This window comes from Oppia nitens, unplaced genomic scaffold (genome assembly GCF_028296485.1).
Source record: "Oppia nitens isolate AA-2021 unplaced genomic scaffold, nextdenovo-longstitch-racon4-pilon3 scaffold7_pilon_pilon_pilon, whole genome shotgun sequence".
In the NCBI taxonomy this organism is placed as follows: Eukaryota; Metazoa; Arthropoda; class Arachnida; order Sarcoptiformes; family Oppiidae; genus Oppia; species Oppia nitens.
In genome coordinates, this window is record NW_026533251.1 from 1,185,644 (window position 1) to 1,200,889 (window position 15,246).

The 15,246-nt window shown below is 22.0% G+C and overlaps 1 protein-coding gene across 1 annotated transcript; it reads right to left on the reverse strand.

The window, feature by feature from the left end:
• Nucleotides 1–654: 654 nt before the first annotated feature.
• Nucleotides 655–9,577, reverse strand: LOC128963343 (serine protease 27-like). The gene is made up of 8 exons (XM_054309847.1): nucleotides 9,508–9,577; nucleotides 8,591–8,737; nucleotides 2,192–2,410; nucleotides 1,779–2,102; nucleotides 1,506–1,695; nucleotides 1,188–1,423; nucleotides 821–1,120; nucleotides 655–737 (listed from the first exon to the last, which is right to left on the reverse strand). Exons 4-8 carry the CDS (start codon nucleotides 2,083–2,085, stop codon nucleotides 655–657), a joined length of 1,116 nt encoding a protein of 371 aa, XP_054165822.1. The 5' UTR covers nucleotides 2,086–2,102; nucleotides 2,192–2,410; nucleotides 8,591–8,737; nucleotides 9,508–9,577.
• Between the last annotated feature and the right edge of the window lie 5,669 nt (nucleotides 9,578–15,246).

Consider the following 15,246-nt stretch of genomic DNA (forward strand, 5'->3'; position numbering starts at 1 on the left):
TCACTGTTATTGGGGATAGGGAGGCATTAAAGACAAACATAAAGTTTTTAGATAAAACATCTATAATAGAAATATTTAATTAACATTATATGTATTTTAATAGTATAATACAATTTTATTATAAGAGAAATAATTTGATTAATTTGTCTATTTTTAACAGGATTTTAAAAGGATTAGACATACAGTGTATGAATAGGCAGAGAATAGATATGCAAATTACAATAAGTCTGTTTGAATTAGACAATTGGCATATTTTTATACAGTATATATTGTAAGCTTAATTTTTTATAATTATTTAAACATAATTGCAAATTATTTTCTAATGTGTGATATAAAATTATTACATTGTTTTTAAAAATAGCAATGGCGCTGAAAAATAAAAACAACTGTCCCCATTGTGCTCAGGCTAATTGATATGTAAATATATTCTAAAATATATAAAACTATATATTATATTAGTATTGATAATACTGTAAACTTAAAAATTTATAATAATGCTAACAATATTGATAAATAAAATCTTATGTGCGGATCTTTACTAAATAATCTTAATAATTAATGATATTTAAACTTTAAATAATTGAATAATATTTATATTACAGCATATGACACAACCAATTAGTATTAAACATCTTATTTTATAAAATAATTGAGTCAATCGATGACCAATGGATAACCTATTTGTTTGGACATATCTTGAATCCAATCCAAAAACATGGGAACATTTGTATATATTCCTGTTTACATACAAATTATAAATGAATTTATCAAACATGATATTAATATTATAGTATTAATAACAAATGCTAACTATAAATACCGGGTAGTTCTGGTTGAGCGCAGTTAATACCCCAACTGACAACACCGGCCACAAACCAATTGTGGTGTTCATTGCGACAAAGGAGTGGACCCCCACTGTCCCCCTGACACGCGTCCTTTCGGCCCGACTCATAGCCGGCGCACAGCATTGTCTGTGGTATATAGACATCCTGTCGGGCGTACCATTCAGCGCAACGATTGTGGTCAACAATCGGTACTTCAACCTCATGGATGGCAGACAAATAGTCGGCGTCGTCATCGTGAATGGTTTTACCCCAACCAATGACTGTGCAACGGGTGCCTAATATAGATATATAACAAAAAAAATCAATGATTTTCTTAAAACAAACAATAGTTTAGTTTAATACCAGTAGGTATGCGTGTTGTAGGACTGGGAGGCAAACAGATAGGCCTTAAAAACTCATCAAAATCAACAGAACTATCCAACAAAATGAGTGCGATATCACTGGAGTACATATTAGCACTGGGATTAAACCCCGGATGCTTTATTAGACTCAATACTTTGCGCTTTCGCACAGAAAATGGCGACGCCGTACGTCGGGTGATACCTAAATTGACAGTCCATCCGCTGACATCAGTTTGACTAAATGTAATAATTGTTTAATATTTAAAAACAATTTAAACAATTTTTATTATTATTGAAACTATTATTTAAATAATATTACTTTCCAATACAGTGAGCGGCAGTTAATACCCATCTTTCCGATATGAGAACACCACCACAAAAGAAAACTTCTTCGGGTCCGCCGTGAAGGGCCACAAGCCATGGCCACTGACCCGGATGTGATTCAGTTCCACCAACTATACGACGATGACGTTTACGACGTTTTAGGTTTGTATACGACTTTCCACACTCTAATTGGTTTTCATTGATGATATAAAAAACAATTTATATTATATTTTTTAATGTTTGACTTAAGAAAACATTGTGTTTATACCGAAATGATTGCACTTTAAGTGAACCGTCATATTCTTGCCATTCCTACAGCCTTTGTTACGCGATTTATCAAACAATACCTTCATCTGTGTCTGTCTATTAATAGCCGTTCCGATCCTATTATACAACTCCATCGACTGAGTAGTCGTCTCATCTCTAATTCGGGTCTCATTTAAGCTCTGATAGCCTAACAGTCTACAAGCCGTTTCACTTTGATAACTGGTATTCCAGTGCTCTCCGCACACAGCCATCCATATGTTGGTCTCGACATTCCAGGCCTCGAGTCTACCCTCACCCGTCTCTTTCATTGATTTATTTAATCTTACTAAAAGAAAATTGAAATATATGTTAACTGTTTAAAAAAAATTCAAACAAAATATTCTATAATTATTATTAACAAATGTGTTATTTTACAGCACTGTCTCTCATCCCTGCCATCCGGACAGTCCTTAATTCCGTCACATATTTCTCCCTTTGATATGCAAACCTTATTTCCGCAATGAAACTGTTTGTCTGTACAGTTATTGCAGTCATTTTCATCGGAAAAGTCTCGACAATCGGCAAATCCATCGCATCTCCATTGAGATGGTATACAACGCGATGAATCGCATCGGAAACCATTGCCATCGCAATCTATACCAATGTTTTATTGATTTTAATAACATAATTATGGGTTATAAACCATATCGGTATATATATATATATATATCATATGAGGTATTGGTATATAAAATTAAGGTATTATAAGATATAACTAACTCGTCATATATTGCATACAAAGCAATACATCAAATATCTATGAGTACCATATAATTCAATTCAATTCAAAGCATCGGTAATTAAATAAATACATTGCTATCACTAATATGATACTATACTTAAGTGAAGCACTAAAACAGTTTCGCTAATTCAATGTTAAGCTGAGCTTAATATCACTCACTGAACTCGCCTTTGCCATCAAATATTATATATTAATATTATGCTTATTTCAAATTCATGTATTGAATTATGATATACTGATATCAAATACTATTTACGGTATAGTAAATAATATCATACTATACATAGCTATACATATACAGTATATTATAAAGTATAGCATAGTGTTATGTAAGAATTATAAAGAATAAAATCATTTTTAGTTACATATCTCAATAACACAATTTTTAATATATCGTTAGATAAACTTGTCATGTTTGATATATTTAAATATTTATTTTTTAACTATATAAATGTGCTAACATACAATATATTTTATAAATTAAATAAATTGTTTTAATTAAAATATGTAAATTTATTGATTTTCTACATTTTAATAGCAATACAATTTATCAGATAAATTATGTATACTAATTACTACTATATAGAGGTATTTAAAAATTAAAAGTATGCAACACAATTATTATTATTATCATTTATTTTTATATTTTTATATACAGACTTTTGTTATAATTACTATTATTGTAATAATTATATTAAAATACTGCAACTCCATATAATAGTACTCAAAATAATAAATTGTTAGATTTTGTTATTTCATAATTTGCATATAAATTTTTATATTTAATTATATATTTCATAATATTGAAAGCATGAGAGAACATACCAGTTTAATATATTTTTTTAATATTTTGTCATTTTTTTAAAATAAAAAAATATATTTATTATAATCAGTAAAGTAAATGCAAATCAATAAAATTGTATGTATACTATACTACATAAACATTATATTATTAGTAAAAAATATTAATGAGAAATACAAAAATCGAAACATAAATATTTTATAAACAATATAATGATACAAATAACATATTTAATTAATTAATAATATTATAACTAAAATACTTAAAATTATTTTCCTAATATTATAAGTCGTTGTCTAAAAAATAGAAAATTAAGTGCATATAAAATGCTTGAAATATTATTTTTCTTTTAAAATATCTACTAATATTTATTTAATTTATTTAAATAAATCATATATTTAAATATTATATAATAAAATCACATTATAATAAAACGTAAGTGTTCACTTAAATTAATGTCTTTATACTATTTAATATAGTTTTTTAAAATTAAAAACAAATAAAAACATAAACTTAACTAAAAAATAAAAACAATTTTTATCTAATACAGTAAACTAATCGTATTATAGAAAATCCCAAAATATAGTTAAGTAAATATGTCTACATTTTAATGCAATTATCATAAAAATATAATATTTTTTTAGTTTTTAATAAAAAATTATTCAAACATGATATAATTGAATTAAAACGTTAAATTTTTGCTATTTCTTTATATGTTATTATTCAATTATTATTATTATTATATATATATATAATTTATATATTTAATACACTTTTATCATTAACACGTTTAAATAGTGAATGACATTGTATAAAACATCATTATAAAAAAATAGAAAAACTATTATATTAATTGTTAATGGATAAATGATAAAATTAATTTATTTATCGGTTAAGTTTAAATAGTATATAAATTAAATATTGATATATATTTTTATATCGTGCTTAATATAATAATACAATGTTATGATATTTCATATGTAGTGTACATTAGTTATTGTGAACAAAATGTATAACACACACAAATAATATTAATAATATTAATAATAATCTACTATTGAATCATTAAGTAAGTAATCAATAATAGTTTAATACTATTTCTCAAATTAAAGACAATATTGATAAACTCACTAAAACAGAGTACATATTTAATAAATTTCTGTTTTTCTTTAAAATTTTAAAATTTTGATTTTAGATTTGAATATTTAATATAAATAATAAAATTGTAATAATGTAAACATGTATAATGTTTAAAAATGTTATAAATGATTACTAATTTTACTTTTTTTTATTTCTTGATTACATAGTATTTTTAAAAAAAATAGTTTATTATTATTATTGTCTTTTAATACTAAATTTTATTTAATAAAATGTTTCTGGAATTGTATTTTCAAACTTCTAAGTTTTACTTTTTTTAATTTTACTATTTTTTCTCATTTTAACTAAAATTTACTATTTTAACTAATTATGTATATAACAAATGCTATAACAATTAAAAATTTGATTAGTATTTTAATGCCTTATAAATACAACATATACTGCAGTAACTATTTATACTAATTTACATACTGTACAGTAAATTTGAATACTAGTTTATAATAAAAAGTTAGTTATAAAATTAAGTTTATAAACTAAAAGGAATTAATTGTTTTTTAATTTTTATATTTTTAAGCATTAGATATCAAATATTTATATTTTAAGATGTAATTTAATTATTTTGCTAAACATTTAAATAAAATATTGTAATTGTTTATAACAATAACTACAGTATAAACTATAATGTAATAAATTATATACTGTATTTTAGTTTCAAATTATTATTTTTTGTCTGCATTATCACTAAATTTTTATTATTCAATATTTAAGAAACTGTAAAATCTCAGTTATAATAATTTAATTAAAATTAATAAGGATATAATTTAGCAAAAATAAATCTAATAGAAAATATCAAACAATTAGTTAAACTTTTATAGTAAATATCCTTAATAAATGTCTATTCAATTATATTAGCATTTATTTATTTAAAGTTTCTATGAATGTTTATTATTATTAGTAGTAGTAGTATTAAACTACTTAACACGTGTTATTATAACCACAATTAATTTTATTTTTAAAATTTATGGTTGTATAAGTTAAATGTTTATTATAAAATTAATAATAAAATTTTTACATACTCATGTACAGTACAATTAGAGTTGGCAATAAAAAGAGAAATATCTAAAATAATAGAGAAAGTTTCTAAAAGAAATTTCTGTCTATGGGATCCCTATATTACTTTCATTTTTTATATTAATATTTGTTATACTGAAATAATACATTATAATTATAAATAATAACTAAAGATAAGTATTATTTTAATTAATATTCAAAGTAATAAATTAATCCATTTATGATAATTACAATTAACTAAAAATAACATTGTAATTGTAAATAAAATTTTACAAAAATTATAAGTATAATTAGATTATTATATTAATTATATATATATAGAGATCTCATTTGTATASTAATGTAGAGTATAATTAATACAGTATTACAATAGTTATAGATATGGGAATCCCATAGTATAATAATAAAGAAAGTTTTCTATAGAAATTTATTTCTGAGAAATATTCTCAGACAAATCTATTAGAAATTTCTATTTATATATCTCTAAGTACAATACAATATTTTTTGTATAAAACATTAAGAAAATTTTAACAAGAACAATTTTTAAAATAATTTGCTAATATAACATAGTTTAAAACACCAGAACTCAAATTATATTAATAAATAATTCATTGAGTATTAAATAACTTTATTTTTACACTAAATATTATGTATAATAAATTTTTATATTAATAAAAATAAATTTATTTTTTAAATTTGTATTTACAACACTAGCAAAATTAAAAAATAAATTTCTATATCATACTAATGTTAAATTTATTGTACAGTATATAGTATATACTGTACWAATATACTSTATTATTCCCACACATTATTAATGTTATTAAATTATATTATAAATATATTTATAAATGTAATTATAGTTCTCATACTGTCATTTTATTGTTATAATTATTTTTATTAAAATAAATCAAACAATATTAACCTTGAATCGCATACTACAGAAAAATTTGAATAATTTTTTTATATTACATAATCTTTAAAAAATAAATTACATAAAAATAACAATGTTTATTTTTAAAATAAACAGTTAAATAATATATATAGATAAATAAAAAATGTTTAATTTATGCAGATTATAATTTATAATATAAATAAATAATATTTGATAAATTTTAACTATTTTAACTATTTTAAAAATTGTATTGTTAAATTTGTATTATTATTCAATACTGTACTATGCAGTGACTAATGTGTGCAATATCTATATTATACAAACAATTAAGTGTTTTGGATTTATTTGCAAAATTACCTAATTTTTTCAATAATAAATATAATAAAAAAAATAATTTATATATACTGTAGATATAACATAAATTTTATGTAAATAATTCTTAATCCATTTCATACAATAATTGTTATATTWTTATTATTTATTCTCTGATTAATTACTATAATTATAATATAATAACAATACAATAAAAATATTTATTATTTTTTAAATAATTAAATCAATTAAAAATTTTATTAAACTAATATCATTTAAATAATATTGATCTATCTAATAAATTTAAATTATCAAATCATTAAAAATTATAGTTTCAGAGATATAGCACATCCTTGTCTCAAATATATTTACAAAACAAGTTTATCATTAGAATTGACCAAAAAAATCATTAGTTAAAAATGTTTAATTTTAGATTATCTACTTATTTCTACTTATTTATAGAAAAAACCACTTACAGGTATTTTGTTAATAATTTTATTTTGCCTTTAATTTCATTTATCTATTTATTAATTATTTTTGTAATTTTTAAATACACAAAGAAAAATTTAATAATAATATCTTATATATAATAATTATAATAATAATAATAATATAAATAATATATAATTTATATACTATGTGTTTAATTATATCAGATAAATCTATAAGATATAAAATTGCATTTCTCATTTTATTTGTCAGTTTTAATCGATGAACAGATAATTTATTGGAGTAGTTATAGTAATTAAAGTGTATTATTATTATTATGGATCAAAAAAGCGCTGTTTCAACACATTAGTAGTTAAAACAAATAATTGTGTTGAACATTGAATTTTATTATATTACACAAACACATACACTACATACCATTTTGAGCGTTATATTGATTTAAATAAAAATACAAGTAATAATCAATTCAAAGACTTAATTATGCAAATCATGTCTCAATTAATAAAACAGAAAAATATAACAATTTTCTCAAACTGATAATAAGTATAAAAAATATATAATTATCTTTAACTGAACGCTAACTTGAATTATTATTTTGATTTTATATTTAGTTATTTTTATAACATTCAATCATATAACTTAGCACACAAACTTATTACAATTATAATACAATTGAATTCAAATAAAATAAATTTATATACATTTAGCTATTAAATAAAACATCAAACTCTATATATCATAGACTATGTTGTATTGATGCAAATACAACAACAACAACAACAACATCGATATCGCTATCAATTTCAACAACAATAATATATACTACATAAGATAACATATATCTTGTTTTATAAAAAGTAAAGTTAATTACCTATCTTTTACTTATMAAACAACAACATTGAGGCACACACACACACACACATAGTATGAAAAAATATTTTTTTTATTGTATACAGAATATTCTGTTAATACATAATGTCAAATATAAACAATAATAAAAACTTGTTTCTAATATTAGTTGACAAATATAATATTGTGTATAACACAACAATACACATACAAATAATAATATAAAATGTAAAAAACACAAACACACACACAATATATACTGTACACACAATTCTATAAATTATGTATTGAATGCTATACCATAAATAAATAAATAATTTWAAAAAATTTTATAATAAATAATTTTTTCTTTCTTTTATTCTTTCGCTTTCATGACTACAGTATTACTACCGAAACAACAAAAAATGTTTATAGAATTAAATTGAATTGAAGTTAGATTCAAAAAATAAATAAATAATATATATATATATATATACCAATATATAAAAATTCAAAAACATTGAACATTACTATAGGAAAACTGGGGAAAAATTGTTTTGTTTTCTCTAGACTTACAATGAGCTCCAGTAGTAAGCAATCGATTTTCTTGATAACCAACACATATGTCAGGATCAGGACTATCAGGCAATAGTTCACAGTTAAGCTCCTGAGGCCATTGCAGGGTAAACACAGCCAGAAAAAAGTTGCACCGAAGCTGAGTCTCTGTTTTATATAATATTTGAATGTTTTAAATGAGGCATTCATTGAGTCACAAATTATAATAACAAAAATATTTAGTTATAGTAATAAACCAACAAAAATATATAAAGTGATTTTCAACATTCAAGATAAATAAATTTATAAACATATTAATCGATTCATATTCTACATGTTTGTCTGTTATGTGTAATTATTATTTAATTATTAATATCTTTATGTTATTAAATAATTTAGACATTTCTATTATTAATTACTTTTTTGAAAAATTCTTAATTAAAATATATACTACATTTACAAATAAATTTCATAATTTTCTTAAAAATCTTAAATCAATTACTTTAATTTTTGTAATAACAATTAAAATTTTTGGAAATATTTTGTTTAATAAAATACATATATAAATATTGCCATTAAAAAGCTAATTTTAATTTTTACAGTAAAAGACAGGGCTATTGTTAGCTCATCCTAATTGGCATTTATTAGTGAGTTAGACATATGGCTCACGAAAACTASTAGTGCATTGTAAGCGCAGTCCAACTGTTATACTGTTAAAGTGAATGTCATATTATTGTCAAAAGCAAAATCTTTTTGTGCTAACAATTTGGAAAATATATAATTCCCTCATCTGTTATATTGTACTATAAATTATATATTAGTATCTGTCATACCATTATTGACCAAATAAAATACCATAGTTTGGTATACAATAGCAAAATATCCGCACAAATACTAATAATAGCAATAATAATAATAATAATGAGTGGATAACAAACCTCTACATAATGTTTTACAGGGAGGAACTGGATATCCACTTGAGTTGCATTTGGGAGCAAATTGTGAGCACAAGAATAATGGTAACAATGCATAACATTTGACACTTATGATAGGCTCGTAGTCAATCAATTGTTGACTTATCTCCGATTGATCGGTTTGGCCTAATTTGTTGGGTAGTGTCATATAGGCGTAAGGTATCCGATATTTTTGACAGACCGTCACTTTCAGTGGAATACATTTTCCTAAATAAAATAAATATAATTTCGATAAATTGTAATGTTTTATAATTAATAATAATAAACATAAGATAATGTGAAATAGTAACACGTTTTCATTTTTTATTCTCAATTTACTTAATAYAATAATAACTATAAATAAAATCTATTTATAAATACATAAAGATTTTTAGTAAAAATATCTAAATAATTAAGTGATAAAAGTTTATTTTTATTGTTATGATATAACGCACATAATACTCATTTATTGAAAAAAATTTCAATACTGTACTTGTTTTGGATATAATTAAATTAGTTTTTATATGTCTATCTTAACATTTGAAAATATTATAATAATTGGCCAGAATATTCTTTAGCACACATACTATTCATTTATTTATCTCTCTCGCTCTCTCTCTCTCTCTCTCTCTCTCTCTCTCTCTCTCTCTCTCTCTCTCTCTCTTCTCTCTGAATATAGCTATATATGTATTTACATATACTTTTTATTAAAATAATTCATGTGAATAAAATGTAAATTTTTATGTTAATTTACTGATTACAAAATATATACACTAATTTATTTATACATCGCTTTTCATATTTTTAAATAAAACACAAAGTGTCTCATTAATTTTATCATAAATATAATTCAATTTAATAATTTTCATTGGATTAATAGGGAAACAACAACTGAAACAACTGATCGTAAATGTGTACTAATCATCATAAGCTAGAATTGCCATTCATTTGTATGTATGTCTGAGTTGTAACCATTAACTATAACCCGTTCCCCACATGACATTCAATTTCTTTCTCCTATTTGTTTTCACTATAATATCCTAAATATATAACATTATCTGTACTTTGATTAGTTCAGCCCTTATTGTGTTAAATAATATCTACTTATATACTATATATAGATATAAATAATTTTTCTCGCTTTCAGTATTTTTCTCATTTTTTATACAATATATATTTCTATGAACACAAAAATCTTTGGCTATAATTGTTGGCATTTTTATGCCAATAATTCATTTGACACACAAATAAATCCCAAATGAATTTTCAAAATACACAAACATTTTTCATTGGTTTTGCATTTGTGTTATTTGTGAAACAATGCTATTATTTTTCTCATTTTACATTACACTATACTACTACTACTACTACTACTACTACTACTACTACTACTACTACTACTACTACTACTACTACTACTACTACTACACCTCTATCTTATGACATAATAAAACATATTGATAAATACTGTTAGTATGAAATAAATTTATATAATATTATAAATGATTAAATGTGATATCTAAAATAATAACAAATAAATTATACTATTAATAAACTATTTATATTATATAAAGTCAACATAAAGTACTGTATCATCTAATATAAATAATTAATTATTATATTAAATAATTCAAAATAATATTTCAAACTATCAAAATAATATATCAAGTTTACTGCATTAAAATAATAAATTAAATATGAATTTTCACTTTAACATTTGTCAATTTTAACTATATTTTACTCAAACAAAGAAATAAATTTAATGTCAAATTTTAATGTCTATTCAAATATATATGATATATAAATATTTGTTAATAAATTATAAATACTGTAAATTATTATGGTATCCATTAAAGTTAATAGGTTTTCACAGACTAAATATAATTAGATTAAGTAATTTACTTTTATTTCATTTAAGAATCTTTTTATTGGTTTTTATTATATAATACAATATATAAATATAAATATAAATAGTGTTAATTTTTGGCAATTTAATTTTCGATTGCGGAAATTGTGTTTAATTGTAATATTATTATTAAATATACTATAAAAACATTTAATTAAAAAAGTTCTCAAAATATTATAATAATAATTTTATCTAATTTAAACTTTTATAATTTATTCAACAATAAAAATAAATAAAAACAAGTTATTTGATTCAATTGAATCAACAATTTTGTTGTTAGTAAACTTAAATTTTCTAAATAATTTTTTTAATGTAAATCAAATTACGATTTTTTGCAATTATATTAAGAGAGTCTTAAACAGCGGCGGCGATGCTATTAATTACAATTATCCGATAACAATATATTGGATTTAAAAGTGAGCAATGGTAAAGTTATAGATAATTTTGAACTAAATAAAATTGTTATTGGTCATTTTTTAATTTGCAGTATGATTGGCCAGATAATTACAGTCGACTATAAATTATCTGACCAATCATACAATTAATTAAAAAATGATCAATTACAATTTTAGTAAGTTTAAAATAATTTAAAAATTTGCTATTGGTCACTTTAAAATCCAATATATTGCTAAACATATAATTGTAAAATTAGCAATCATATCATTAGTAACAACACTAAATATATCATGTAAAACATCCTATACAGTATATATATATATATATATAATCTGCAAATTTTAAAATATACATTATTTCAAAACAAAATAGCAAAAGCAAAAAAATATATATAAATAAAGTTATGAGTAAAAGGTATTAAAATTGTCATTATTTTGACAAATGAATTGAACAAAACCTGACACAACATATACTTTCCTAAGAACAACGCCTTTACTGGGAATTGAAACCACAATTATTAGGAAATTGGTTTTTGGTTTAATTAAGACAAGGGTTTATGTGCTGTGTATTAGTGATGATAACATATGTGTATTGGGCATAATCATCAAAATTTGCACATATGTTTTGCCAACACTACAATATAAACTTTTATATATATATATATATATCAGAAAGATTTCAAAACAATTATACTTAATCTTTAAGATCAGTAATTATTAGAGCATATGGACATAGGTATTACAAAATATTGTGCAGTATATATACACAGTATAGATCAGTACATAATAACTACAAAAAATAACTACTAAAATACAAACAATTGTGTTTAAATAAATATTTGATTTTCCTAGAAATGGCCTCAAGGGTATCGGTATTAGTCTAATGTTTTGGGTATTATTTAACCAACAATACAATACACACACAAATTGATGGCAAACATCGTATACATTATAATCCCATACAACACACAAACAGGAGTTAATCAAATGTATATTCTATTAGATATTATTTTGTTAGAAAAAGTTAAATTAAATTTTACATATTATTACCTAAATTATGTTTAGTCATAACTTTTTGACATTTCTATTTTTAGACTAATAATTATTCAATTTATTGAACAAAAGTTATTTGAAAAATACAGTTATTATACTAAATTATAAAGTATATTACATATAGCAAAATTAATAGTATCGCAATTAATGATTTATTTATATACTTTCAAATAAATAATAGTAATTAAAAATCAAATAATTAAAATAACTAAAATAATTTGCAATTTACATTGTAGTGCATAATATTATACACTTTGTATAATTTTGATATTTTCAAAACTAAAAATAATTATTATTATTGTTAGATATAAAGTCTAACGTTTTTAATATATAATCTTAATTTTTATTAATTAATTAATTTAATTGGTATAGAAAGTTGTTTAGATTTATATTATCAATAAAAATAATAATAATAAAATTAAATTAGTTATTGAAAAAATGATTCAATTTATATTCTTTAGTAATTTTCAGTAAAAGTTATTTACACAGAGTTTTGGCCAATAATTTTAAGTAAATACTTAATTTAATGTTTGTGTTTTAAATGTCTCGTTTAAAACGTGAATCCAAACAAATAGCTAATCGATAAATGTTTTTATATGTTTTGAAGGTTGTTATCATTAATGTTGAGATTGTGTTAGTGAATTAGGGGAGAGAAAGAGAGGGATCAATCAAATTAGAAATAATCATAAATTTTGTACATAAATATAATGTTAAACTTAATCTATAAATATTTGTCAAACGATAATTGTTGTTTTTCACCCTATAGTTTACTGTACCTTATAATAGTAAATTTATATAATTGATATATAAATTACCGCAAGCAATAAATACTTATTTTTACCAAATATATAGTCAACCAATAGTTTCAAACAATATATAATTCAATTTGAGTGACACTAACACAAGTTCATGTATACTACTATTACTACTGTACAGTATATACAGTACATTATACTATAGATATATATAAATTATATAATACAGTATATTTTGTGAGACATTTCATATATGAAAATCTATACCAAATTGTCAAGTATTATATATCATGAATTGTCAATAATAGTCTATATGTACAAATAAAACGCAGTATTTTATAATTAAATAAAATGCTAAACCAAAAAAATTGTTGACCAATAATGCTGTAAAAATAAACTTAAAACAAATAATATTTTCGTTTTTTTTGTAAAAATTGATAAATACAAAYATTTTAAGAATTTATTATATCATCGATATGTTTATTGATAATTCATATAATAAACTACAACTACAACTAYRTATATATACGGTATATATACTTAAAACAGATTTGCCATTTAGAGACTACTGTTAAGAACACTCATTACAATTCCGTGAATCTGTCTATCGTTGTGTTTGTAAGCATTTAGTCAATATATTCATTCAATTTTCAGTATTACAAACAATGATCAGTACCTCAATTCGTTGCCATCGACAGTGCGCTAACACATAGAGAATAGGTTTATAACTACTTTGATGTAAACTCTCGACTCGTTTGTGTGATATTTGCCATATTATAAGGTCTTTCTTAGAGATCACGTYTGCAATAATTCACAAAATGCTTGACTCAACTCATCTCAAAAACACCGTCTGAATTGAGTTTAGATGAGCTCAAGATATAGAAATAGTARTAATATTTGTAGTGATAGTTGTATGGAGTAGTTATAGATAAACTATATTTTCAAATCTTCTTTTAGTTAATATTTCTTATCTGCCCTAAAGTCAAATGATATAACCCTTATATACAATATATATAACATTTATATATGATATACACAGAAAAAATATTTTATTTTCTCTCAAAATGTTTTCTACTAAAAAATCGATTAAATTCATAGCATTCATAAAAATACATGTGTTTTTAGTATGTAATAACAGTTTATTTTATATATAAGATATTTCTAATGTTACCTTTTTGATACATAAGCAATTGAGTCTGTGTATGTGTGTGTATGTGTGTGTATGTGTGTGTATGTGTGTGTATGTGTGTGTATGTGTGTGTATGTGTGTGTATGTGTGTGTATGTGTGTGTATGTGTGTGTATGTGTGTGTATGTGTGTGTGTGTGTGTGTGTGTGTGTGTGTGTGTGTGTGTGTGTGTGTGTGTGTGTGTGTGTGTGTGTGTTTTATTCAATAGTTCATTCAATATATCAATATAATACATGCCTAAAAAATAAATACAATTTTGATTTATATCTAATTTTTGTTTCTCACAAATAACTTCTAATAATAAATATCAATATATTTCTATATTTAATGTTAAGCTATATAAATGTTAGTTATAAAAGTGTTTAATGCATAAATATAAAAACAATTATTGTATTGTGCAAAACATAATATGAATATATAATAATAA